Here is a 26,601-nt window from a genome sequence, read left to right on the forward strand (position 1 = left end):
ACGATGAGCAGAGCACCTCAATGGCGACGTTGAAAGCACCGAAGGTGGTGTGGTACGTGCGCAGGACGAAAGGCTTGCATCCAAGACCCTGAGCTCCAAGAGATTGAGGAGCAGGTTAGCCGGTCGAAAAACAACAAAGCCGCTGGAGCATATCAACTACCAAGCGAGTTTCTAAGCTGCGGTGGGTAAGCACTGGTGAGAGCACTATACTGAGTCATTACCAAGATTTGGGAGGAGGAACTATTACCGGAGAAATGGATGAAAGGTATCGTGTGTCCCAACTACAAAACGTGCGACAAGTTGGATTGCGGGAACTATCGCGCGATCACACTATTAAGCGCTGCCTACAAGATAATCGCTCGAATCTTATGTCGACGTCTATCACCGATTGCAAGAGAGTTCGTGGGGCTGGATTCATGGGTGAACGCGCTATAACGGACTAGATGTTCGCCATCCGCCAGGTGTTGCAGAACTGCCGTGAATACAACGTGCCCACATATCACTTGTTTATCGATTTTTAATCAGCGTATGATACAATCGATCGAAATCAGCTATGGCAGATTATGCATGAATACGGATTCTCGGATAAACTGATACGGTTGAACAAGGCAACGATGAATCTAGTGATGTGCGTAGTTCGAGTATTAGGGACACTCTCGAGTCCCTTCGAATCTCGCAGAGGGTTCCGGCAAAGTGATGGTCTTTCGTACTTCCTGTTTAACATTGCTTTAGAGGGTATGGTAAGGAGAGCGGGGATAACACGAGTGGAACGATTTTCACGAAGTTCGTTCAGTTGCTTGGTTTCACTGATTATATTGATATTATAGCTCGCAAATTTGAACGTACATCCGACTGAAGAATGAAGCCAGACGAATCGGATTTGTCATTAATGTGTCATAATGACAAAGAACTCCAGGGAAGAATCACCGCGCCCGCCACCCGAATGTCTATCGACGGTGATGAAATGGAGGCGGTTGAAGAATTCGTGTACTTGGGCTCACTGGTGACCGACGACAACGACACCAGCAGAGAAATTCAGAGACGCATTGTGGCAGGAAATCGAGCTTACATTGGACTCCGCAGAACTCTACGATCGAACAAAGTTAACTATCTACAAAACGCTGATTGGACCGGTAGTCCTCTATGGGCACGAAACATGGACTATACGTGCAGAGGACCAACGCGCCCTTGGAGTTTTCGAACGAAAGGAGTTGTGCAAATCGTAGACGGGACTTGGAGAAGACGAATGAACCGCGAGCTTTATCAGCTGCTGAGAGAACCAACCATGGTCCACACTGCGAAAATCGGGAGACTACGGTGGGCGGGTGACGTCATCAGGATGCCGGATAGCAAGCCGAATAAAATGGTTCTCGAGAACCATCCGACCGGTACAAGAATACTTGGTGCGCAGCAAGTTACATAGGTGGGTCGATCAAGTGGAAGACAATTTGCGGATTCTTCGCAGAGTGCGGAACTAGAGACGCACAGCCATGGACCGAGTAGAGTGTTGTGATAACATATGCTTGTATTGACATTTTCAAACGTAATCAAACGTAAGAAGAATCAAACGTATCAATGTTACCCCGTTTCACAGTACGATGAGCCTGAGGTTCTTATAATTGAATCACTTTCGTAGTTAATGGGAAGCATTGTTTGTGGTAGGCAAGTTAGTTATCAGCTCGAGAGCGGGAGCCCTTTACCGAGTCAAGTTCCCAAAGCAAAAGTTTAATTGAGTACGTTATACCTCAACTGCTGCAGCTGTAGATTTGCAATTTGCATCAAGTGCTTGCGGTGCGGTCAATTTGCCTGCAATTTTAATTGGATGCAATTTGCAAAGTCCAGCCCCCCTGCGCACATGGCAAGCTATCATCGCTGTCGCCGAGGGGCCGAATTCTGCTTGGGGACTCGAAATGACAAAGCGATCTATAAATAAGTTGACTCGAATAAATCAACAAACTGTTAAAATAATTGAACTCGACCCGCCGCCATCAGGAGGCTCGAGTTGGTAACACGCCTAGAACAAACCGCGTAGGTTTCAGTTCGCGTGTCCCGTATCACGCCGCAGCCGGCAGAAGCTTTGCGCGCCGTCGACAACAACAATAAGAGATTGCGCAATCTCCACCGGGACGGGAGTCGACCCGCAAGAAAGATTATCTCACATCGTGTCCCCATACAAAGAACCGGAGCTTCGAGACGTCGAAAAAGGAAATCAATGCGGTAGGAATTTGTCCAAGCCAAAACAAGCTTATCACTCTGTGGAGCATGGCAGTTCAAAAAAAAAATCGAACCAACCGTTTCTAGGTTTCGAGTCTACTTTACAAACAGCGGAGATACGCGATACACCTCCGTCCCAGACACTTAGCTGGCTGGCTGTCTGTTATCAGTGAGAAGTGCCCGCACGTATGTCGGTATTTGCTCGGCCGATTCATACACAACGAGCCTCCCGTGAACAGCTGCCCGATGATGTGATTAGCTACGAACGACATCACGTTCAAAGTCGAAACATTCCTCTGGCTACTCAGGGGGTCGATAGCAGGGGAATCCTGTTGACGTCGGCAAACTGGTGTTGGTGAGTGGGACACGATTGCCGTCGGCGTCACGCTGTCGTGTGCTAGCGTTGGCTGGCAGTAAAAATATGATAAGAGACAAAAATGATTGCAAGGGTTGAGGCTTTGCGTCCGTGAGGTGTGTTGTGTATGTTTATTGTTTACAATTGGATATTGCACATTCAAATTGGTTTGAATAGGTTTGAATGTTTTAATGTTATGTTATTCGATAGCATTGTTCCAATTTTTTCACAGTTGCATTTTTTTGGCTGATGCAAGTCGTCAAATAAAAAAAAGGAAAGCATAGACAACAGACATGATGATCGAATAATGTGGGAAAATCAGCTACAGCAGGGGGTTTCAGATCGTGCACCGCGGTGCATTTGGTGCACCACAAAGCTTTGAAAAATGCACCACAGCTCTTCAAAAAAATTTTGAATTTGCATTTAATGCATTACGTGATTCATGACAAATCAGTTGAACGAATAAAAACAAAAGAGGTTTACAGCAAAGTTATTGGAAGGTGCTTCAACAGGTCGATAGAAATATTTACATGGTTCACGCCGGAGAGTTAAAGGTGATTTGAAAAGGAATTCAGTAACGTTCAGTTCACAAGTAGTTGCGAAGAGTCATGATGAAAGTTTCCAAAAACTCTATATAAAGCAGGGATGAAAACACTCCCATATAGCCGAGGCGGTAAACGCACGGGTATTCAGCATGACCATGCTGAGGGTGACGGGTTCGATTCCCGGTCGGTCCAGGATCTTTTCGTAAAGGAAATTTCCTTGACTTCCTTGGGCATAGAGTATCTTCGTGCCTGCCACACGATATACACATGCAAAATGGTCATTGGCAGAGGAAGCTCTCAGTTAATAACTGTGGAAGTGCTCATTGAACACTAAGCTGAGAAGTAGGCTTTGTCCCAGTGAGGACGTTACGCCAATAAGAAGAAGAAGAAGGATGAAAACACTCAATTGTACTCAGATACATTCACTTGCTATTATCTCAGTTCCGAATCCTGCAAACAAAAAAACAGTGTATGGGGGACTTTTACCTTGCAATTTTATTTAAAAGTTTGCCGAATAGAGTAAGGGTCGCAAACGCATATTGAAGTCGCAAAAGAGCTACTCTCCACACGTTGAATGCAAATAATGCTCACTTCGTGGAGAGTCGCATTCATAGTTCTGCCACGATTTTGGTATACGTGTGCGACCCTTACCTTGTTCAACAATCTTTAAGATAAACTACAAAGTAAAACTCCTCCATACACTGTTTTTTAATTGTAGGCTTCTGAGCTGAGAGAATAGCAAATGAGTGTATCTGAGTACAAGTGAGTGTTTGCATTTCTGATAGAAATAACCATAACACCAAACTACCTAAACCTTCACATACCCGACTCCCGACAACTCATTTTGAAAATGCTGGCATTTCGTCAATTTTCATCCGATTTTTTTGAAGGCGCTCTTAATTGATAATTAATTGGTGTTTATTACACTGAAGTGGTCATGTAATATCTGGAACTATTCCGGAGATATTCCGGATTGTACTGGGGTAAGGGGGTGGGGGAAGTGTCTGTTCTGCCAAATGGCTAAAAGTGATAATTTCTTGTGTTATTGTGCTTGAGAGGCCCCCGCGGAACCTGTTTCAGGTATTCCGGAGCGGCCACATCAGTTACAACATACTTCAGTCAACATTTTCTGCGCAATTCTCTTGAAGCCATGAAGTTTGATACGTCGCACGGCATGTTTTGATTGCAAACCTGATATGTCCCCGATGTCATCCCGTGGAACTTATTTATTTATTTATCCACAGTCTTCGATTTTTATGTCGCACAGACTAAAACTTAATTACTAATTCTTGATTTAAAAACATTTCTACTTAGGCTAAAGTCATAAGGATAGTAAACAACATTAAACAATTGACAACAAACATTCAGTGGATTATTCTGACCGTACTGCGTCCGCTGCAGGGGTTGCCGGAAAAATCCCATCCTCCGAGTAACTCTCTCAGGTGCGTTGAATCGAAGTCGCGATAGCAGCTCAGGACAGTCAATATTGCTTTCAAGCAAATCGAAGATAAATAGCCTCTGCAATAACGTTCTTCTATCCCTCAGTGTTGGAAGTCTGATCAGCGCACAGCGGTGCTCGTACGGTGGTAGCTGAAGACGGTTTTGCCACGGTAGCCCGTGGCACCCGTTCTATGCGATCGATATGCACTGCGTGGTAAGGGCACCACACCACCACACCATACTCGAGGATGCTGCGAACCAGAGAGATGTACAGCGTTTTGAGGCAGTAAACGTCGTTGAATTCGCGAGTGTTGCGTTTCACAATCCCCAGTACAGCATATGCCTTGGCAATCACAGAGGAAATATGCTCAGTGAAACGAAGTTTGCTATCCAGCAGGATACCAAGATCTTTGATGAGGGAGACTTTGTTCAAGGTACAGTCCTTCATTGTATACCCGAACGTAATCGGCGACCGAATGCGTGTGAATGTTATGGTGCTGCATTTCTGCACATTCACCTCCATTCCGTTCCTATAACACCAATCCAAAACACGTTCGATGTCCGTCTGCAACGCACAGCAGTCCACTAAAGATGAAATGATGCGAAAGATTTTCAAGTCGTCGGCGTACATTGTTTTGAAGGAATCCAGTTCGCTACACAGATCGTTCACAAAAAGCACGAAAAGAAGAGGGCCGAGATGGCTACCCTGGGGCACGCCTGAAGTAATCAGAAACGGTTCCGATTTCACTGTCCCAAGTTTTACAGATGCAAAGCGGTTGTTGAGGTATGAAGCGATCCAGCTGGTCATCCAATCGGGAAACCCAAACCTTCTGAGTTTTTCTACTGCCAGTTGGTGGGGAACTTGATCGAAAGCCTTCGAGAAATCCACGTACACTGCGTCAATTTGTTGGCGTTTGTCAAGATTTTCGATTATCATCGACACATAATTCATCAGATTTGTAGTTGTTGAACGTTGTTTGACGAAGCCATGCTGCTCCACGGCTATAATGTTCTGTACCGCTGGGTACAGAAAATCTAACACCATGCTCTCAAAAACCTTAGGAAAACAGCTCAAAATGGAGATCCCTCTATAATTTTGGACATCGTGCACATTCCCGGCTTTGTGAATGGGTGTGATTAACGCCTCCTTCCACTTCAACGGAAAAATGTTTTCTGCCAGTGAACGGTTGAAGAGAACCGATGCAGGGAGAGCTAAAGAAGTAGCGCATTCCTTGATAAAAGACGGCGGCAGCCCATCGGATCCTGGTCCCTTGGAGTTGTCCACATCACGTAGCTTTGCGAAGACGGCACGTTCCGTAAAGACAGTGGTAGGAAGGTTGAGATCGAAAGTCGGCAGTCTGTTCAAGTACGTTTCAGACAAAGGTGGTGAGTTATTACTTAACACGCTTCGAAAGAAAGACGAGAATAAGCTTGCGGACTCGACCAACGTTTATAATGTTACTCCACGATAGTTGACAATTTCAGGAATCCCGTGGTTCGAAGTGCGGCTGCGCAGATATTTCCAAAAATGTTTCGGGTCATCCTTCATAAAACTCTCGAGTCGGGAAATGTATGATTGAAAGCGAGCTGCGTTCAGAGAATTGAATTGGCATTCTAAGTCGCGCACCTGTGCTTTTCGATCATCACTTCTCAATCGAAAATATTTCCTGCGAGCTTTCCTTAACCTGTTCCGCAAATTTCTTAGTTCACCGTTCCACCATGGTTGTTTATTCCTAGGCAGCTAGATGTTCCGGGGTGGCCATATAAGTTGATACAGACTTCAGGGTATCGTTTCTGAATCAGTCATTCGAAATCATGAAGTTTGATATGTCACACGACATGTTTTGGATGAAAACTAGAAGTGTCCCCAATGAGGCCCCCGCGGAACCTGTCACGGTGATCCGGATGGGTCAACTTATTCAAATCTGGTTATCGCAGTTGTGTTTTATTGTTCACAATGAAAAATCCGCTGAAAATCGATGGTTCAAACAAAATAACACACGAAATAATATTTTTTATCCATTTCGGCACCCTCCCTGACCCCAGTACAATCCGGAATATCTCCGGAATAGTTCCGGATATTACATTGCCACTTGGGTGTTATAAACTTGCACCAGTTTATGATCGATTGTGGGCGACTTCAAAAAAATTGGATGAAAATTGACGAAATGCCAGCATTTTGAAAATGAGATGTTGGGGGTCGGGTACGTGAAGGTTAAAGAACATTGTTAAAAGTCTCAGATACAATCCAACTAGTATTTTTACGGATTTGCGGTACTGGACAGGGATCTATGATCCCAAAATCAATTCACTGTGAATACTTCTGTAAATGTGTATATGATTTTCAAAAAAACCTTTCCACCCCTGAAATTTGATACGAACTTACCAAAACTTTTGTAAGTAGTATGCTAAAATAAAAAAAAATAAGCTTTCGAAGATCTCGCAAAGACTTTGCCGTAGATCTCTCCAGAAACCGAATAATGGCAGGAACTTAATTATAAATCTGTTCAGAACCTCACTAAGCATTCTACAGCATCTTACCCCCGTAAATTTTCCATATTATCCTGCAAACTCAAAGTTGAGCAACTCGTGCCAAGGTCTCAGGTGCCAAGCTCCGGCGAGTAATTAAAAAAATGCAATGCAGTGTCATAATTTTAAAGGTCAGGGGTTTTCAGATCGTACACTGAGGAGCACTTGCTGCACCGTGGCGTCACAGACAAACAGACGTAACACATAGAACAATTTTCGTGAAAATCCATCGCCCACTTGCACTTCACACTACCATCACCTGGTGGAAATGTTTCACGAAACACTTCGTTGTGCAATATTGTCAACAAAAGGCGCTAGTGTGAAACGTCAAACGCAAAGAAAAACGATGCACGCGCCTCTGGTTGTGAAAGCCACAACTATGATCGTTAAAAGCGTGGTCGATGGAAATTTTGCAAGTGTTACGTTTGTTTGTATGTGGTAAGTCTTGAAAAGTGCACCACGGCACTTGAAAAATCTGCCTTCATTTTAAGGGCTTGTTCACAAATGTCATAACGCTGGAGGGGGTGGGTGAGTGTCCTTCATGGTGTTACAGCTCGAACAAAAATATTTTTCCCCATACAAACAGTGTAACGGTGGGGTGGGTGGGTATCAAAAAAGACCAATTTTGGCATTATGACATTTGTGAATGACCCCTAAAATTCAATCCCTACTGTGATCTGTATTCATAGGCAGTGGAGAGAATTGTCGGACAAAAGAGGCATAAAACAAGCAACAAAAAGACGCGGCGATTACTCTTTATCCCAACTGGTAACAGATAATGACATAATCTCGAAAATAATTGTTGCAGACAAAACAGAACATGAATTATTATCAACCCAAAATCTAAACTTTTCGATGATGCATCTCCAGCAGAGTTGCAGTGTTTACCGATTCAAAGTTACCGCTTGAAAATCTCAAAACCCGTGGTGCACGATCTTTGTCCTATTCTGCTCAAGTTGGGACAAACCTATGTCGCATTGGGTAGAATGTCGCAACAAATTCAGGTTGCGACATTGTCGTTATTGTTGCGCGATGGTTGAATTTTGATTCACTGTCCATTGGTGATTTGATGTTGCATGAAGAAGAAGAAGAAGAACGATGGTGTTTTGAAAAAACCAGAGAAGTTGTTATAGAGATGCGCGAAGACTGAAACCAAAGGTTCCAATTGAACCGTCAAACGCGGTCCCAATCGAGCAAATTCAAGGAAATAGAAAAACATGGGACACAAAGCGCAACATGAAAGCACATGAAAGTGTGTTAGTGCAAAGCATGACGTCACTTGTATGCTTGACATCTTATGGGCAGATCAAACTAACACGCACGCGAAAATATAATTTTGTTCACCGCAAAAATTGATTGTTGTTGGGCGTGATGTAAATAAACATACACGGTGTGTTGCGTAGAACAAATTCAAAACAAAAAATTCGGCATGTCTGAAAATTTGACACAATTAAGCTGAGACTTCCTCCTTTACGATCAACCCCGAAATAAACTGTCGGGGGGTCTGGAGTATTTTTTTTTTTCAAAAATTTTCTGTATATGACACATTTCACGCACTTCTACACCGCGGTTTTTGAACTTCATCGAGCGATATTTCCGGGCTCCTGCTATCGATTTTGATTCTTTTTGCACCAAAATGAAGATATTTACTTATATCCTTCTAATAATATTCGAAACTTTGAAAACTGCCTACAGAAAGTAGCAAATTTGTTGGCGTGTAGTAAAAATTTGACGGAATGTGTCATATGATGCACATAAGCGAGGACACAATTATATGAAAAATGTTAAGTCTCACTACCTGCACAGCCTACTTTTTTCATTTCATTTAGGTCCCATATCAACTGTGCTAAAAATCAGCTTGATTTGAGAAACTCGGCACCAACATTTCCAAAGGGCGTAACTGCATTTACAATCAATGCCTTCTCACAAAGCTGTGGAGCGTTTCCCATCCCTCTCGAGCAATCCACTAGCACAAATAGAAAGATAAAATCCTCCATTTTCGATTAATGGATGTGAATTGCGTGAGATGAATGAAATACGACCCACAGCTCTGTGAGAAGGCATTGGTTGCAAAAGCAGTTACGCCCTTTTGAAATGTTGGTGCCGAACTGTATTTTCGCCGATCAAAGTTTACATAGAATTTTCTATGGGACTTTTTTGAAGAAAAGCTGCTGGAGGGCACCCAGTATACCCTCAAATCAAAACGCTGATGAATTCTCATATAAAATTTCGCGATAAATTAGACCTCTGAAATACCATAATAAGTTTGTGGAAAAAGTTATTAAGCTATATCCGAACGAATAAATGACGAAATGTTCAGTATAACAAGCCAATTATAATATTCAATCGGTTTAATGTCAATACCTTTTTTAACAAGCATCATTACGCTTCGTAGTCTTGGAAAGTCTTGTTTCTTGTAAAAAATCCTTTAAACATGTATCAACGCCCACTATTCTTTTTAAAACGAATTACAGATTTGGTACATAAAGAAGAGTAGTGATACTAAGATAAAAGGTATGATATAACGTATACATATTTATTGCTATTAGAATTCAAACGGATATGTTAAAGAATTAATTGTGTATGTCTTTACAAATGGTTACTGTTATACAAAACAACTGAACGAAGCAAGTGATCGTCGTAGTGCTCTGATGACTCTGGAACTTTCAACTTGTCCCAAGTTAGACCAAAATCAAAATGGACGGTCTCACTAGCCTGTTCGCCATATCGTCCTAATCCTGATCCAACGGAATTACAAAATTCTGGAACATGGAATCGCAGGATGTGGAACTTGGAACTGTTCGGAAGTTTCGCCTCGATCCAGTGTGCTGCAAATTCTTCAAGGGAGTCTTGGTAGCCAACTTCAAGTTTTTCTTGAAGGCAAGCCTTGAAAACGGCAGCGAAACTGTCGAGTACCTATACAAAATATATAATTAGTTACAGTTAGTATGATAAATTATAATACATTCTTACAGATCGAAACATTCCAAGCGGCCCATCAAATTCCAACATGGTTCTTTTGTCCAGTAGTTTGTGGCAATGTCTGCCAGTGAATCCATATTTGCTGTGTCGTTGACAAGAACTGACTTTTACCCACTGCTCAGCAGTTGCTGGATCGGCAGTCTCAACCGCCTTATAGACTGCATTTATTATCCCAAGAACGATATGGAGCACGGGAGGTGGACACAGCATCACTGTTGTTTGATCGGGTGACCCACATAGCAAAGGGTATTGAACACAATTGTAAAAATTCTTTGCTCGTTTGTCGTCGGCACCATCATCTTCCCATTTTTCGTAATTGGTTCTGATTAACCCAAGCGTTCTTGGAATCATGCACTCTTGGGATAACTTCGATTTACTTGTGCAGCAATATGGACAAGGATGGGAAGAGCTGTGTCCCATGAGTCCCAGCAAAAGATTGACAATTTTAAGGTCCCCTGCCACTACTGCCTCCAATTCGTTCAATTTGAGTAGTGTTGACCAAACTTTCGCAATATTGGTGTATTTTTCCGTTATGCCTGGTACAACAGCGAGCAGTTGTTTGATTTTCGTTTATAGCGAATGAGCAACGACAGCAGATTTGCTTCGGGTAATACCCGCTTCTTACGTCAATGTCCGGCAGAAACCGATTTTTTACCAAGAGCACTGTTTTTTCGGATATTTTTCTTAAATTTGATTTCTTGAGACACAAAACACAAACTTTGCTTCGATTTTCCTCGTGAGTTCTAGGAGGCGTCATCTTTAAGCAGCGCGATTACAGGTTAGATTCGAAAAAATTGCTTTCCAACAGATTTATAGGACGATTGTTTATATGAACCAACGAAACAACAACAATTATGCTAGCTATCCCTGGTAAACTTTATCCAGCCTACTGCGTTTTTGACGTTCCAAAATCCCAATTCAAAATTTTCAAAAATCAATTTTCAAAAAATGTGTTATTCATCATGTGTTACCTTATAAACTAATTGATCAACTTTTCAGCGTGACTGACCATTCGGTTCGCTAGGTATGTGCTCATGAAATTTCGTCGTGGCTTCGTTCTACTACCACCTTAAGAAGGCTTAGCCATTATAATAGCTAATATAACATCCTAATTAAATTAAGAAATTCACACTGCATTTTTTTTGTTTCTTGGCTAAATTAACGTTGATTTGAATGAAAAAAAAACTTCAAAAAAAAAGTTGCTCTAGACCCCCCGACAGTTTATTTTGGTGATAGTCGCAAATGAAAGGGGAAAGTCCAAACTTGCTTCTGTCCAATTTTGAGACATGCCGAATTTTTTTTATAAAGTTATACGAAAAAGACACCGTGATAACCTAAATCCTCTTCGCGCATCTCTATAACAACTTCTCTGGAAAAAACCATATTCCTACAACACAGGGGAAGTTTTTAAAATGCCTCTATAAAATCTAAAACAAAATCTAATTAAAAACGGTTTGATGAATGGTGTTAAACTTTGAACGGACTACAAATTAAGTACCTTATCAAGAAAAAAATGTTAAATTTAAATTTATACGTTCAATATGTAGTCCGTCCAAAGTCTAACACCGTACATCAAACCGTTTTTAATTAGATTTTGTTTTAGATTTTATAGAGGCATTTTAAAATCTTCCCCTGTGTTGTAGGGATATGATTTTTTCAAAACACCGTCGTTCTTCTTCTTCTTGTTCATGCAACATCAAATCACCAATTGGTGATTTAACCAAATATAACATTATTGAAAAAGCTAAAACGTCATCAAAAAGCAAATTTCAAAATAATTTAGTCGAAACTGGCAGAATATGTATAAATACATGATTTCGAAACAAATTTAATTTATTATAGGCGTTGCCAGAGTGAGATGGGTGATACACATGGTGATATACTTTTTATAAAAATGACATCAACTGGTTCTTACCCTGGCAAAGCCGATAGCAAATTAAATTGAAATATTGAATATTGCCGAGTTACTTATAAATGTTAACTAATTTCCATATACATGCTCGATTCTGATATTGTACCTCCATACGTTGCCAAAAGATGTTATTAATTGTCAAAAACTTTTTACAATAGCCAGGACTTAATGCTTGTAGCACACCTCCAAAGTCCAAACCAAATTGACAGAGTTTTAAAAAGGAAAAACAGATCATTTCCCGAATTCTAAAGTTGAGGCTCGAAATAATTAAAAAAAATGATCAGGTCGATTTCGTGTTCATAATGTTTTGAAACTATGTCAAGTTTTTGTTATAGTTTGCATCGTATCAGATTGCGTTAACATGTTCCGTTGCCGGAACTTTGTCGCGATTAGGTTTCCAAGAATGCAACATCATTGGTTTTCATTGTCAGCAAAAACCAATAATTGTGTTTATTCTAAATTGATCAACTGCCATGTAGTGAAACCGTTCGACAACTGCGCATTATGCTGAATGCTGCGCTTATTTTCGATTCATACAATTCAGATTCCAAATTCCAGGAAAGAATAAACAAATTGGGCTTGTTTGGGGGAAGTCGACCGGATAAACATCACATCCTTTTTGCTTTTCATAATGAGAATGTGGTATAATGTGAGTTATTTCTTCAGAAAGGAAGCAAAGTCCCCGTTAGTCCCGAAATAAACAAATTCCGGGGTTTACGACCATTGCTGTGGAAGAATCCGGAAAACCATTCGCCTCACTAACATTGATGACAATATCTTGGAATTGATACGCTATTGCTATACATGTTGAAGCCAGGAATGGGATCACACAGATTCCCACAAATTCTTTCACTTCAGGTGAAAGACGACGGAAGATGATCTGGGCGACTTTCAGAATTGTAATCGCCCGGAAGTTCTCACACTCGAACTTGTCACCTTTCTTGTAGATATGGCAAATGACTCCTTAATCAGGTAGCTGTTCGGACTCCCAGATCTGGACTATTAGTCGGTGAAGGCAGGTGACCAACTTTATGAGTTCAGGAATTCGGGCCCATTTTTATAAGTTCAGCTGCGATACCATTCTTTCCAGCTGACTTATTGTTCGTTAGCTGCTGGATAGCATCCCTAACTTCCCTAAACGTGCTCATTGGTGCCTTGGACCTCCATGTCTGAACTTTTCAAACCATTCTAGTGCTCATCAAAGTGCTCTGCTGTTTCCGCATCTGTTTGTATCGTTCCACGTTCTTCCGGGTTCTATGCTGCAGCATTGCCGCACATGCTGCATTCTAGTGCTCTAAATAGCTCTGTACTCTCCTGTCGACTCCTTTCCACGTACCCGATGGCGCTCTCAGCTGCGTCGTTGATGGCTGCTTTGAACTGTATTCCAACAGTCCTCTAGAGGAGCTACATCACAATGTCATGGAAAAAGATGTCATGGCATTTTCCAGTGCTACCATTTCCAGTGCAAATTTCTTTCCGTGAACACAACCTTCAATAATGCTAGTTAGAAATAACGATGTTGTCGATAAACATTTTTTACTAGGTCATTGTAAATGGAGTCTCGTGGCCGTGCGGTTAGGGTCACCAAGCATCTAATCGCACCATGCTATGGGGTGAGGGTTCGATTCCCGCTCCGGGCGATGAATCTTTTCGTGAGAATAGTTTCTTCTCCGTGTCCACTGGTGCTACTCCGTGTGTTCATTGTCTAATGTTTAGTTTCATTCAGTCTGTACAGCCTCTGGCTGAAGACGGTGTCCGCGTCTTTTTTATAACGAATAACATTTTCGTGACATTTGACAACCCTGGTAGCAAGTGAATGTAGGTAGTTCTTTGCAAGTGAATGATCAAGGAGAATACATGTTACTAAGGTGGCGCAGATAAACATTGCAAACCACTGGTTGTCTCTTCCATTCTTCTGGTGTTCTTATGGAACTGAAATAGTGACGTCACTATTTTAGTTGCATAAGAACACCAGAAGAGTGGAAGAGACAACCAGTGGTTTGCAATGTTTATCTGCGCCACCTTAGTAAAATGTATTCTCCTTGGTGAATGATCCCATCCGTGGTTTTAGCACGTTATGGCCACAACTATATCACATTTTACGTGAAGACCTCTGCTACCTATAATCGCATATCAGTCCCATATTTGCTATCATATAGGATAGTTATGCAATCATATGCAGTTTGGTAATTTTGAGTAAAATAAATGAAAAACAAACGCAGGCCTTATCGTTCAATGACTTAACAACAAGTTAAGCTGGCCAAAGGGATACTAACTTTAACATGAATGCCCTCAAATCCTCCGTAAATTCAGATTCTTAGGTGTTGTATACATGACATCAGAAACGTTTCCATTTATATCACGTAGCTGTTATCAGTTTCGAAATTCGAAGACCCAGAGTATTCGACTGACCGAATTACGACTGAAATTGATTCACTTGGATTGGCATAACAAAACAACAAACAAGAATCTCATCACTCAGCGGAAGAAAGCCGCTCGAAATCGAACGACGCGACGTTTCGAGCGAGACCCCCCTTTATCTTATACCTACACCGTGAGATAACACCGCACTTGGCTTAATAATACCGATAAATGCAGTCATTTCTCGTGACATGGTCTCGTTTTCAGCTTCGTCACGGTGGTAATTTCTAGCCGACTTAGCTCTGTTATCAGCTGACGACACTCGCGTTCACTTCTTCGTATGAAACCGCCGCACACACATCATACGGACATTCACGCGAAAGATGACAATCTCAAGAACAGCGGTAAAAGTTGTATCTGTTCATGAATTATCCTGAAAGTTCATGTCAACGAAACCGTCTTTCTGAAGTCACTTCAAGTGACTCAACGCGCGGAACACCGCACCGGCGAAGAAGTGTGTCTTTTCCCGTTATTATCAATAGCATAACAATGATAATGACAGTTAGTTTGAATTGCTTTTGTTGATAATTATTCAGTCATAACTACGGGCGGGTTACTAAAGCCTGAATGAATAGATGGACTAAAAATATAGCTGGGCATTGCGCGTCATTTCTAGATCGGATTACTGATTAAATATTCATAAATTTAATCTAGAAAGGAATCTACAATTTACTTGCCACACTGGGACTCATGTGTTTGATTGCACCCAATAACGATGCATAATAATTTCGGGAAATTCAACGCACTACCGGTATCTCAACGATCCGGATGAGCAATTAGGAAAATATTTTGTCTATCTTATCGCCGAAGTGATCGAATCGATTATGGTTTGCGGATAAACTTAATAACATGACATTTCGAACTGGTGGGGACGTGTACTTTCCGGCATTATTATTTTCACCTTGTCATTAGAGGAATGTCACAATGATGAATAGGAGTCTACTAATGATAAAGTTACATCGCCGCTAAGTTGAGCGTGTTCCAATTCAATCGGTCAACAATGAAAATAAAAGGTCCGGTAGTGGTGTCATCGCATACCTATACCTACTTGTCTACCTGCGCAGTAGTCTCACCGGAGAAATATGGTATATTTGCAAAATGATTATTATCAACGAGATAATAAGCTTTTCTCGTGACCAATCAAGCTCAAGCCAGGCATTGTTTACTGGCGGGTACTGGAACTGGCCTGGTGGGCGGGACAGATTGATCTCAAAGTGAATCCGACAAATTGTGTCACTGCAAAAGCGAGATTGGGGGCCAATAATACACTTCAGATCAAAAGTTAGGGGATAACTTCCCTAAAATTAGTCGATTTGAATTCTCTTAGCACCAAATCAAGGCTACAACATTTTCGTAGAACGTAATGCAATTTTATTTTGATGGGACGTTTTGTTTCGTTTTCGAGATAGAGTTTTATCTTATTCCTCTCTAAGTAACGAACAATAATGATCGAATTTTTAACGTCTCATGGACAATTTAGTATAAATTTCTAATTCATAAATTAGCTTCCAGAACTACAATTTTCTTAAAATAATAGGATTGAATAATTGTCCCTCGATTTCTGATTCCGTCTAGTCCACGTCTATTTTGGGCACAATCTGAATTCAATTCCTAACAAACCATCTACGTGACACTATGGTACATAGGATGGTCATAAATTATTATTTGGCCTTAGGTGTTTATTCGAAAAATCGGTCAAATTCTGCGCAATCCTAATCAAACCATGTATTCAAAGTACGATAGAGAAGAAAGTTTCAAATTGAGATTGTGTAGCTTTAGAATAACGACCAATATTAATAATACGCCATGAGTGCAACGAAGAAATATTTCTCTGTGCTTGTGAAATACGATGTTTCGTATGCAGAAAATCCACGCACACATTCCCACAACTTGTTTATATTTTACTGACGGGAAAAAAGTGATTAATCAAACGGCTTTTGCTGCATTTTGCAGCAGTGAAATCCAACTTTGAAGTACCACAGAGCTTTTGTGGGTTGTGAATAGAAGGTTGGTTCAACAAGTGAATCTGGCGAAGTGAAAATTGAACGGTGATGAAGAAAAAATCGGCTAGCTGCTGCTTTGGTGCGGTTGCCTTCGTCGTACGCGGAATGAAAAAAAAAATGTCAACTCGTAAGTGGAGTAAAATTGATACGTGTAATTTAGTGTAATTATTCGATTTCTAATGCTAAACAGGTTGATTATCGATAGTCTACATATTTTTACTTTCATCCAATAAGGCATTGGAAAAGATAAATGGGAATATTTGTATTTTTTGTCTGATGTGACGGGAATTAACGCATATGATGAAGTAAATGTTCACCCTATCTTACAACTAGTTTTTGGGGTCAATGTTACCGAATCTCTATCTCAATCAATTTCTGGGATACTTATTACCCGGTTTAGAAGTTTTTGGAAATAAACAAAAACTGCAATACTCCAGAATATGTGTGCGAGTTTCGGATAATGATAGGTCATTTTATCATTTTATTACCAAGATACCATGGGTGGCCATGGGAGCAAAATTACTTCATTTTATAAATGTATTTGGTCTGTATGTATCTCCTCATTTAATCTCTCAGCCACTTGTAAACCGTTTTGAGATTTTTGGTAGCAAACAAAATATACAATATTTCAGAATTAGTATGCAAAATTTCTGCTTTGGGTAAATTTAGATCTGAAGATCTAAATATTTGCAGCAAATGAAAGTAATAATCTACACTACCCGCCATAAATGTGGAATCGTAGTATTGCAACGCCCTGGTTGAATATTGCAACACCCGCAGAAAGTTTGGCATCACTTGAAAATCGCATCATTCAAGGCAATATCTTAATCTTGGAATTTATAGCTTCAATTTGTGATCTTCGGAAGTATTGTTCAGATGAATTCTGCTATTTGGTGGGTACATAAAAAAATGGTGCGCAATTACACTGCTACGTGGCGCTAGTGTGTTTTATCTCATGGTAATCTCATGATCCAGGCCGCCTTGTTCATGTCTTCAGCAAAATTGTTCAGAAGTCTCTTGGCTCTCAAATGGTAGAATATTTAGTACACACTGCCACGACGTGACACTGTGTTTTCAAAATAGAAAATTCTCGCTCGTTTTATCATAATGATTACCTCATGATTCAGACCACCTACAAGCAGTGTTGCAATTTTTCGACAGGCCTTTATGATAGCGATATTTTGCTTTTTTCATTTTCTCCGTTTTGGTTTTCCTGTCAAAGTTGCTTTCCGATCAGCAGCATGGGAGCGAAATGAAATAGGTACTCACACTCGCACGCAGCGTGCTGAAAGCGAGAGCTGACAGGGCTAAATTTCCATTCAATTTTCTGTAGTTGAGTGTTTTCACCAGTGCTAACGTATAGGGCACTCACTCTCACAAGCCACCGCTTGAGACGAATGGCCTTTCAGCATGAGTAGTGTGTGGATGATTGGGAATTGATCTTGTTGGGTCGCTCACGAATGGAGCTCTCGGACTCTGTCAGTTCTCACATCGAGGAACTGAGAACGACCGCAGCAGTCATTCATTTTCGGCTGAAAAACAGGCACTGAGACTGATATTTTGCAGGACTGCCTACAAGTCTTCCACAAAGTTGTATAAAGGACTCATGGCTCTCAAATGGTGTAATGTGTGCTAGGCCATTCTACCACAACGAGGCGCTAGTGTGTGTGTTTAAACTAGAACATTTTCACATGTTTTACCTCATGATTATCTCATGATCCAGAGCACCTAGAATGCTCATGTCTTCAGCAAAGTTGTTCAGAAGTCTCATTGCTCTCGAAAGGTAGGCTGTTGGGTACGCAATTCAACCGAAACATGGCGCACACTAGGCTCTAAAATGTAACATTTTTACATGTTTTATCTTATGTTTATCTCATATATATGCACATTGCTTTACATATTAATTTCGATTGGATATCTCGCTAAAGAGATATTCTTTGAACTAGTATCAACAATTGCATGACAATTTAATATAAATGTGAAAAATCTCCTCAAAAGATGACTCAATGACGAAAATTATTTTATTTCCTGAATATCGTCTCAGTGGAACAACACAAATGCAACAGCTGGAACTGCTCTGGGAATTCCTGCTGGGAATCACCTAAGAATTCCTGCAGATAATGTCCAGAAATTCCTTCGGAGATTTTTCCAGGAATCCCTGTGGTAATTCCTCCTGCTGGGATTCCTACGAGACATTCTGCTGCAATACCTCAACCAATCTCGGCCGGAATACCTCCAGAAACACCTGCAGGGAATCTTCCCGAAATTCCTCCTTCAATTTTCCAAGGATTCCGCCATGCGTTTTGTCAGGGATTCCTCCAGAATTTTCTAGAAGTATCTCCAAGAATTCCTCTTGGGAGTACTAGAGACTCCCAGTGTGATTTCTCAAAGATTTTTTCCTATATTTTTCAACCATTTCTCTGCGGATTTCCCCAGGAATTAACCCGCAGGTTCCACCAGGAATTCCTCTAGGAGTTTATCCAGAAATTCCTCCAGGATTTTCAAACGAATTTCTCTGGAAATATCTCACGATTTGCTAGCGGGGGTTCCTTCACCAGGAATTCCTACAGGATTTTTCTCAGATTTTTTTTTCTGGAATTTCTCTAGGATTTGTTCACAAAGATTCCACTAAGGATTTAATCAATAATTCTCCAGTCATTCACCAATTGATTCCACAAATAATAAACAGGATAGCGAACCACTTGGGCAGCGGCCGGTATTTTGGGCACTTTTCGCTATAACTCAGTCAAGTCCAAACCAATTGACTTGAAATTTTGTACACGGCTAGATACTATACGTATCTCATCGCGTTGCAAAAATTGTATCAATTGGTTCAGAATTGGTTGAGTTATAGCAGAAAAGTTCCCAAAATAGGACCCCTGCCGAGATGGATCCACTTCCCTATATGAACTAACCCAGTATTCCTTTAACGTTTTCTCCAGGGATTTCTGCATTGGATTGACAAGAAATTTCTACAGGATTTTTTTCTTTAGAATTGTATAGGTTTTTTAATGAAAAACCAACAACCAAACATAAGTAACTGTATCCAGTTTCGGCAAAGTGAGCGATTTTTTATTTTTTGTTTATCGCTTTATTTCGTTCAATTTCATTGAACGCTTGTCATAGATTCTTCTGATTCTAGAAATATGTACTACAATGAATCATCTTGTAAAATTGCAGCGTCATGCTTAATTGAAAAAATCGGAAAGATAAGTCTTGGGTATTGAAATGATGTGAAAACTTGCGAAACCTGTGTGATCACATAACAGTCCCAAATCCGATTAGTTTCTATTCTACAACAACCATTTAGTTGACCACAACTAGACGACCACGATATCTACCGGCCTTATCTCTAACCCCATAAAACTGGTTAAGCAGCGAACGTTAAACTCAAGCCCGCGCTATCTCGTGCGCTACATAAATCTTCGAAATCCTGCACACGATTGTTTCTGCCATTATTTTACGATTGCCCCCACTTTGCATTAAGTATTCTTAGAAACAAACCATCATCACCGCACACCATCGTGACGGTTCTCAGCGCGGACGCGGTTGGTTTCAACTCTACTGTTCGATGTGAATTTTTGTTTCCCACTATCCACACGGTCGTATCAGTCTCTGTAGTTTGTACTATATCCATGTGTGTTGTATTGCCAATGGTGAACCACTTGGTTCGAATCACGTTTTGGCTGGGGCTACCCCGGCCGGCAACGTCATGAATGAACGCGTTCCATTAGCAATGACATGCAAATTTCGCCCTACTAGACCTTTCCTTGGTCAGGCTTGGACTTCATCGGTCAATGTAAAGTTTGTTAAGGATTCCTTATACCTAATTAAGGATGCAATGATACTCACCAATGATAACGACTTCCTTAAAGATAGTATCCTTGTTGATAAGGTTCCTGTTGGCGATGATATCCTTCATTTTGAATTTTGACGATTTGGCCACCTTCGGAGATCGATTCTTCTCCGTTTTCGATTGCACAACGTAAAACTCAACGAATTGAAAACACTCACTTATTCACTACACAAAACACTAACGCTCTAACAAGTTTCCCAAAAATAAAATCGAGGAAACGATAACGGGTTTGATAAAACAAGGATTACACAAGCCGACACGATGCAACCCTTTGATGTGTATAATTCGATTTCCAGGCGGCTTTACGACGTTGTCTATGTTTCTTTGTCCACTTTCACCTTTCCAAAGAGAAAAAACTCCTTCTTGGACGCACAATGCACATAGACTTTCAGGAAAGAAAAGGGAATCAGAATACGGCGATAGTATTCCCCGCGTTGCAGTTATATCACTCGGAAGAGACTTGATACAATACAACAATCAGCATGTAATGTGCTTCCGAATTGTGTAATGTTGCACAAATTCACTTTGCGACTGTATTCATCCGCGGCCGGCACTGGACTGGTTGACTTGCGGCGTTCAGATCCCGTATATATTTATTCACGCGGGCGTCGCGTCCACACTCATACACCATCACACCATCCGACCGTCGTCGTCGGGTCGCGTCGCGGTACGTTGGGGCCGTGCTGAATGAAGTCGCGGGTGGGTGAATCGCAACTCAAGGGGTGAGGCTCCTCCCGACCGAAAGTGGTTGAACAAACATACACAACCGCCGCGGTCCGGCGTCCAGCAACGTGCGAACCACTCGGCGATGAGAGGACTCCGGTCCAAGTCACGACCCGGGGAGAGAGCGACACCTCCTTCCTATATGTCTGCCGGCGGAGAGAACGTGTGCAAGAGAGCACGCTCCCCTGGGATTCGTGCGGTAACGATGATTAGAGCGCGGTGGCCGGCCACCCTACGGACTCGTCTTATCGGACGTACGAATAATAATATCACTTCTGTGTCACTGAATCACACTGATCGATATCGTGCGGAGATAAGAATCAATGATAGTGTTTGCACGCAAATCTCGTTGGGTGGTTGACAATCCACGTGATGACTTGTGTGTTCGGCTTATCTGCCTATTCGATACAACACCGGGGCGCGCGCGTGGCTAATTTTGTGATGACGTAGTGATGACGGGGTAAATTTGCATTAGACTAAAATACTAGATAAAAACTGCTCACAGATAATGCTTTGGCGATGGATTTAAATTAGCCTGAAAAGAGAAGGAGAAATTAAACGATTAAAAATATTGTTGATATTTTACTTATACGTTGGAAGTAAACATTTAGGATTGATAGGATCCTTACTATTAACGCGCAAAAGAAATGAAAGAATCGAAGTAACTACAATATAAAAGAACAATTTTATTACACATCCTACGCTACTTCATTTATTCTATTTGTAAACATGAGATCAAAGGTCGATTCAAATTGATTGGCTTCTATTTGTTATCATGTTTGCTCACGTGAAAGGAAAAACTCACGGAAAAAAGGAAGTAATTGGTAAGTAAACAATTCGCTGAGACTGTTCTTCTATGTTGACCAATTTTTGACTGAAGTAAATACATTCTTACACCACATGAAACTATGCTTTGCAGTTTGCAGATGGTTTTGTATCCGCAACATGAAGAAGATATTGGTCCAAACAGCCTATGGTGAAGCTAAAAGAAGACAGGAGAGAGCCGGAGCGATATGCGAAGATTTTATGCAACTGTCAATAACGCGCGATACAAGACTGCACCATTAAACTTTAGAAGATAGTGTCAGAACATGGTTCTGTGGTGGAACTAATTAGGTTGATACACGCAACACTGGATAGATTAATATCAATTCGACACTGATTCTTCATTAGGGCCTAACTGACATTTTCGATTTCTCTTCAACGATCCTCCCTTTGTGTTATTACGGAAAGTGTATTAAGTTTTCCAAAGATTTTTTGGTTGAAATGCAAAGGCGACATCTTGCCCTAGAAACAAAACGAATAATGATTTTGTTTGTTTTGATCAAGTTATTAGCGAAACAGAGAGTCGACGAAGAGAAATCGATCAAGTCAGTTAGGCCCTTAAGAAAAATTATTGTCGAATTGTTCGGATAGCTGCCGAAGGATTTACATCGTTTGCGACCGTGGATGGATCGAGGGTGATGCTCTTTCAAATTTTCTGTTTAACATTCCACTCGAAGGAGCAATCAGAAGGTAACAATTCAAATCGATGAAATAACTCTGCTCCGTCCGCTTGGTAGCCATGATGATGATATGATCAGGTAGTAACAAGCTAGTGGAGGAAGCTTTTGCTCATTGAAAGCGGGAGATTGCCAGGATAGGATTGACAATAAAATTATCCAAGACAAAATTCATAATAGCGAACAGCGGCAGGCCAGGCCTTGTGGTGTCTCAAGTAACCATGGAGATAAAACCAGTATTACCTACTATCACTGATTCAAATTTCAACCATCAGGCAATAATAATGACAATGTCGCAACCTGCGTTTGTTGTGACAATCTACCCAACGCAACATAGTTTTGTCTCAACTTGAACAGAATAGGATAAAGACCGTTCACCACAAGTTTAGCCCAAAGCTAGCGCTGGAAATGCAATGTATTAATTTTTGTGTTGTCCCATTTTATCTCAGATTTTTGAGAATCGTATCCATTTCTTAATAACTGTTAGCGTGTAGATAACGCGCTCGCTGCACTCTACGGAAACCCTAAAAACATAAGTTTGCTAGAATCTCGCTCAACAACCCTACAAAGTTGGTCAGGGTGTCTACACATAACTCAAGATCCAATTCCTTGAATTTTCCAAGTTTTTCCAGGAGAATATTTTGATAGTTTATTATTTATTGCTTTTTACCCTTCTTACACCCATAAGAAGGGTATAAATACCGCTTGGAAAACCGACTTTCGATCCGAGGCCCGCAGGGCCGAGTCACATATACCAATCAACTCAGCTCGACGAATTGAGCAAATGTCTGTATGTGCGTGTGTGTGTATGTGTGTGTGTATGTGTGTGTGTATGTATGTTACAAAAAAATGTCACTCACGGTTCTCAGCCGTCTGTTGACCGATTTGAGTTCTCTTGGAAGCAAATGAAAGCTACTACATCCTAGTAGAACGCTATTGAATTTTATTTTGATTGGACGTTCGGTTACCGAGATATCTTTCAAAGAGTGCTAGGGAGTAGTACAACTTAATTATTTTAGATATTTTTGACAAAGTGTATCACCATAAATTTCTCAGCCGTCTATCAACCGATTTGGGTTCTTAAGGCCCCAAACGAAAGCTACTACATCCTAGTAGAACGCTATTGAATTTTTTTTGATTGGACGTTCGGTTACCGCGATATCTTTCAAAGAGGGCTAGGGAGTAGTACAACTTAATTATTTTAGATATTTTTGACAAAGTGTATCACCATAAATTTCTCAGCCGTCTATCAACCGAATCGGGTTCTTAAGGCTCGAAACGAAAGCTACTGCACCCTAGAAGAACGCTTTTGAATTTCATTCCGATTGGACATTTTGTAACCGAGATATCTTTCGGGGAGTACTTTGGAGTAATACAACTTAACTTTTTAAGAGGTCTTTGACAAAATGCTTCATAATAAATGAATCAGCCGTGTGTCAATCGATTTGAGTTTCTCAGCATCAAATGAAAGCTACAGCATCTAAGTAGTATGCTATTAAATTTTATGCCGTTTGGACATTTTGTTTCCGAGATATCTTTCCACGAGTACTAAGGAGTAATGAAATTTACGCTTTTGAGAGATTTTTGATAAAATGTATCATAATACATTTCTCAGCCGTTTGTCAACAGATTTTTTATGATCATATTTGGTTACACAAGTTAGTTATACATAAAAATGCAATTGCATCAAATACATAAAAGCTACTATCTCTTTGTTATATTTGAGCTTAATAAACAGTAGCAAAAATATCACGGAATGTATGTAGGAAAAGCCTTTTTACCCTTCTTACACCCATAAGAAGGGTATAAATATCGCTCGAAAAACCGACTTTCGATCCGAGGCCCGGAGGGCCGAGTCTCATATACCAATGAACTCAGCTCGACGAACTGAGCAAATGTCTGTATGTGTGTGTGTGTATGTGTGTATGTGTGTATGTGTGTGTGTGTGTGTATGTGCGTTACAAAAAAAAGTCACGCACGTTTCTCAGCCGTCTGTCAACCGATTTGAGTTCTCTTGGAAGCAAATGAAAGCTACTACATCCTAGTAGAACGCTATTGAATTTTTTTTCGATTGGACGTTTGGTTACCGAGATATCTCTCGAAGAGTACTTATGAGTAATACTTCTAAACTTTTTAAGATTTTTCACCAAGTGTATCATAATAAATATTTCGGCCGTTTGTCAATCGATTTAAGTTCTCTTGGCACCAAATGAAAGCTACAGCATCTTAGTAGATCACCCAGAAATTTTATTTCGATTGGACATTTGGTTACAGAGATATCTTTCGAAGAGTACTTAGGATTTATACAACTAAACTTTTTGAAATTTTTGACGAATTGTATAATAATAAATATCTTAGCCGTTTGTCAACCGATTTCGGTTACCCTGGCACCAAATGAAAGCTACAACATTCTAGTAGAACCCTATACAATTTCATTAGGATTGGACATTTGATTACCGAGATATCTTTCAAAGAGTACTTGGGAGTAATACAGGTTAACTTTTTGAAAGATTTTGGACCAAGGGTACCATAATAAATATCTCAGCCATCTGTCAACCGATTTGGGTTCTCTAAGCACCAAATGAAAGCTACAATATCCTTGTATAAGGCCCTGAAAATTTATTTCGATTCGACATTTGATTACTGAGATATCTTACGAAGAGTATTTCAATAAATTCTTTTTACCCTTCTTACACCCATAAGAAGGGTATAAATATCGCTCGAAAAACCGACTTTCGATCCGAGGCCCGCAGGGCCGAGTCTCATATACCAATGAACTCAGCTCGACGAGCTGAGCAAATGGCTGTATGTGTGTGTGTGTGTATGTGTGTATGTGTGTATGTGTGTGTGTGTGTATGTGCGTTACAAAAAAAAGTCACGCACGTTTCTCAGCCGTCTGTCAACCGATTTGAGTTCTCTTGGAAGCAAATGAAAGCTACTACATCCTAGTAGAACGCTATTGATTTTTTTTTCGATTGGACGTTTGGTTACCGAGATATCTCTCGAAGAGTACTTATGAGTAATACTTCTAAACTTTTTAAGATTTTTCACCAAGTGTATCATAATAAATATTTCGGCCGTTTGTCAATCGATTTAACTTCTCTTGGCACCAAATAAAAGCTACAGCATCCTAGTAGATCACCCAGAAATTTTATTTCGATTGGACATTTGGTTACAGAGATATCTTTCGAAGAGTACTTAGGATTTATACAACTAAACTTTTTGAGATTTTTGACCAATTGTATAATAATAAATATCTTAGCCGTCTGTCAACCGATTTCGGTTACCCTGGCACCAAATGAAAGCTACAACATTCTAGTAGAACCCTATACAATTTCATTAGGATTGGACATTTGATTACCGAGATATCTTTCAAAGAGTACTTGGGAGTAATACAGGTTAACTTTTTGAAAGATTTTGGACCAAGGGTACCATAATAAATATCTCAGTCATCTGTCAACCGATTTGGGTTCTCTAAGCACCAAATGAAAGCTACAATATCCTTGTATAAGGCCCTGAAATTTTATTTCGATTCGACATTTGATTACTGAGACATCTTTCGAAGAGTATATCAATAAATTCTTTTTTATTATTATATTCACTTGCTATCTTGCATAAGTTTTTCACCAGTCTATGGGAAATAATTTTTCAATAAATAATGCTGATCTCATACAAAGTGTATTCTTAGGGTGGGGCTTATTTCAAAAAATCTCTCCGATATATGATTTCCCAAGTGGAAAGTGATCTACTAGTCGAAATAAGTGAGCTGTACAAAAATGAGCGATTTCGGTTGATATTTAGGGGTGGCGCAACGGGTTCAAGTGAAATTTTTGCTAGAATAAACTTTCAAAAAATATTTCAAATTAAATTTTCAATCTTAATTTTTCTAGACTAAATCGGTGATTCTAGAACCCAATTGGGCGAAATTTATGCCCAAAATTGCGATATCTCTACTGGTTTCCTAGATATTTGAAAAAATGTCATATTTTGGCATACAACCCAAAAAATACTGAAAAACGACATTTTTGTTCAAATATCTCAGAAACCAGTAGAGATATCGCAATTTTGAGCATAAATTTCGCCCAATTGGGTTCTAGAATCACCGATGTAGCATAGAAA

At 40.4% G+C, this 26,601-nt stretch overlaps 1 protein-coding gene across 3 annotated transcripts in view; it reads right to left on the bottom strand.

The window, feature by feature from the left end:
- LOC115264697 (oxidative stress-induced growth inhibitor 1) overlaps positions 1-26,601 on the bottom strand; it is a 94,785-nt gene that overhangs the window by 27,790 nt on the left and 40,394 nt on the right. For all 3 annotated transcript variants that reach the window (XM_062860099.1, XM_062860098.1, XM_062860096.1), the window contains exon 2: positions 20,254-21,515. In XM_062860099.1, the coding sequence (XP_062716083.1) occupies positions 20,254-20,323 (70 nt within the window). In that variant the 5' untranslated portion in view covers positions 20,324-21,515. The remainder of the gene's footprint in view (positions 1-20,253; positions 21,516-26,601) is intronic.

This window comes from Aedes albopictus, chromosome 3 (assembly GCF_035046485.1).
Source record: "Aedes albopictus strain Foshan chromosome 3, AalbF5, whole genome shotgun sequence".
Classification (NCBI taxonomy): Eukaryota; Metazoa; Arthropoda; class Insecta; order Diptera; family Culicidae; genus Aedes; species Aedes albopictus.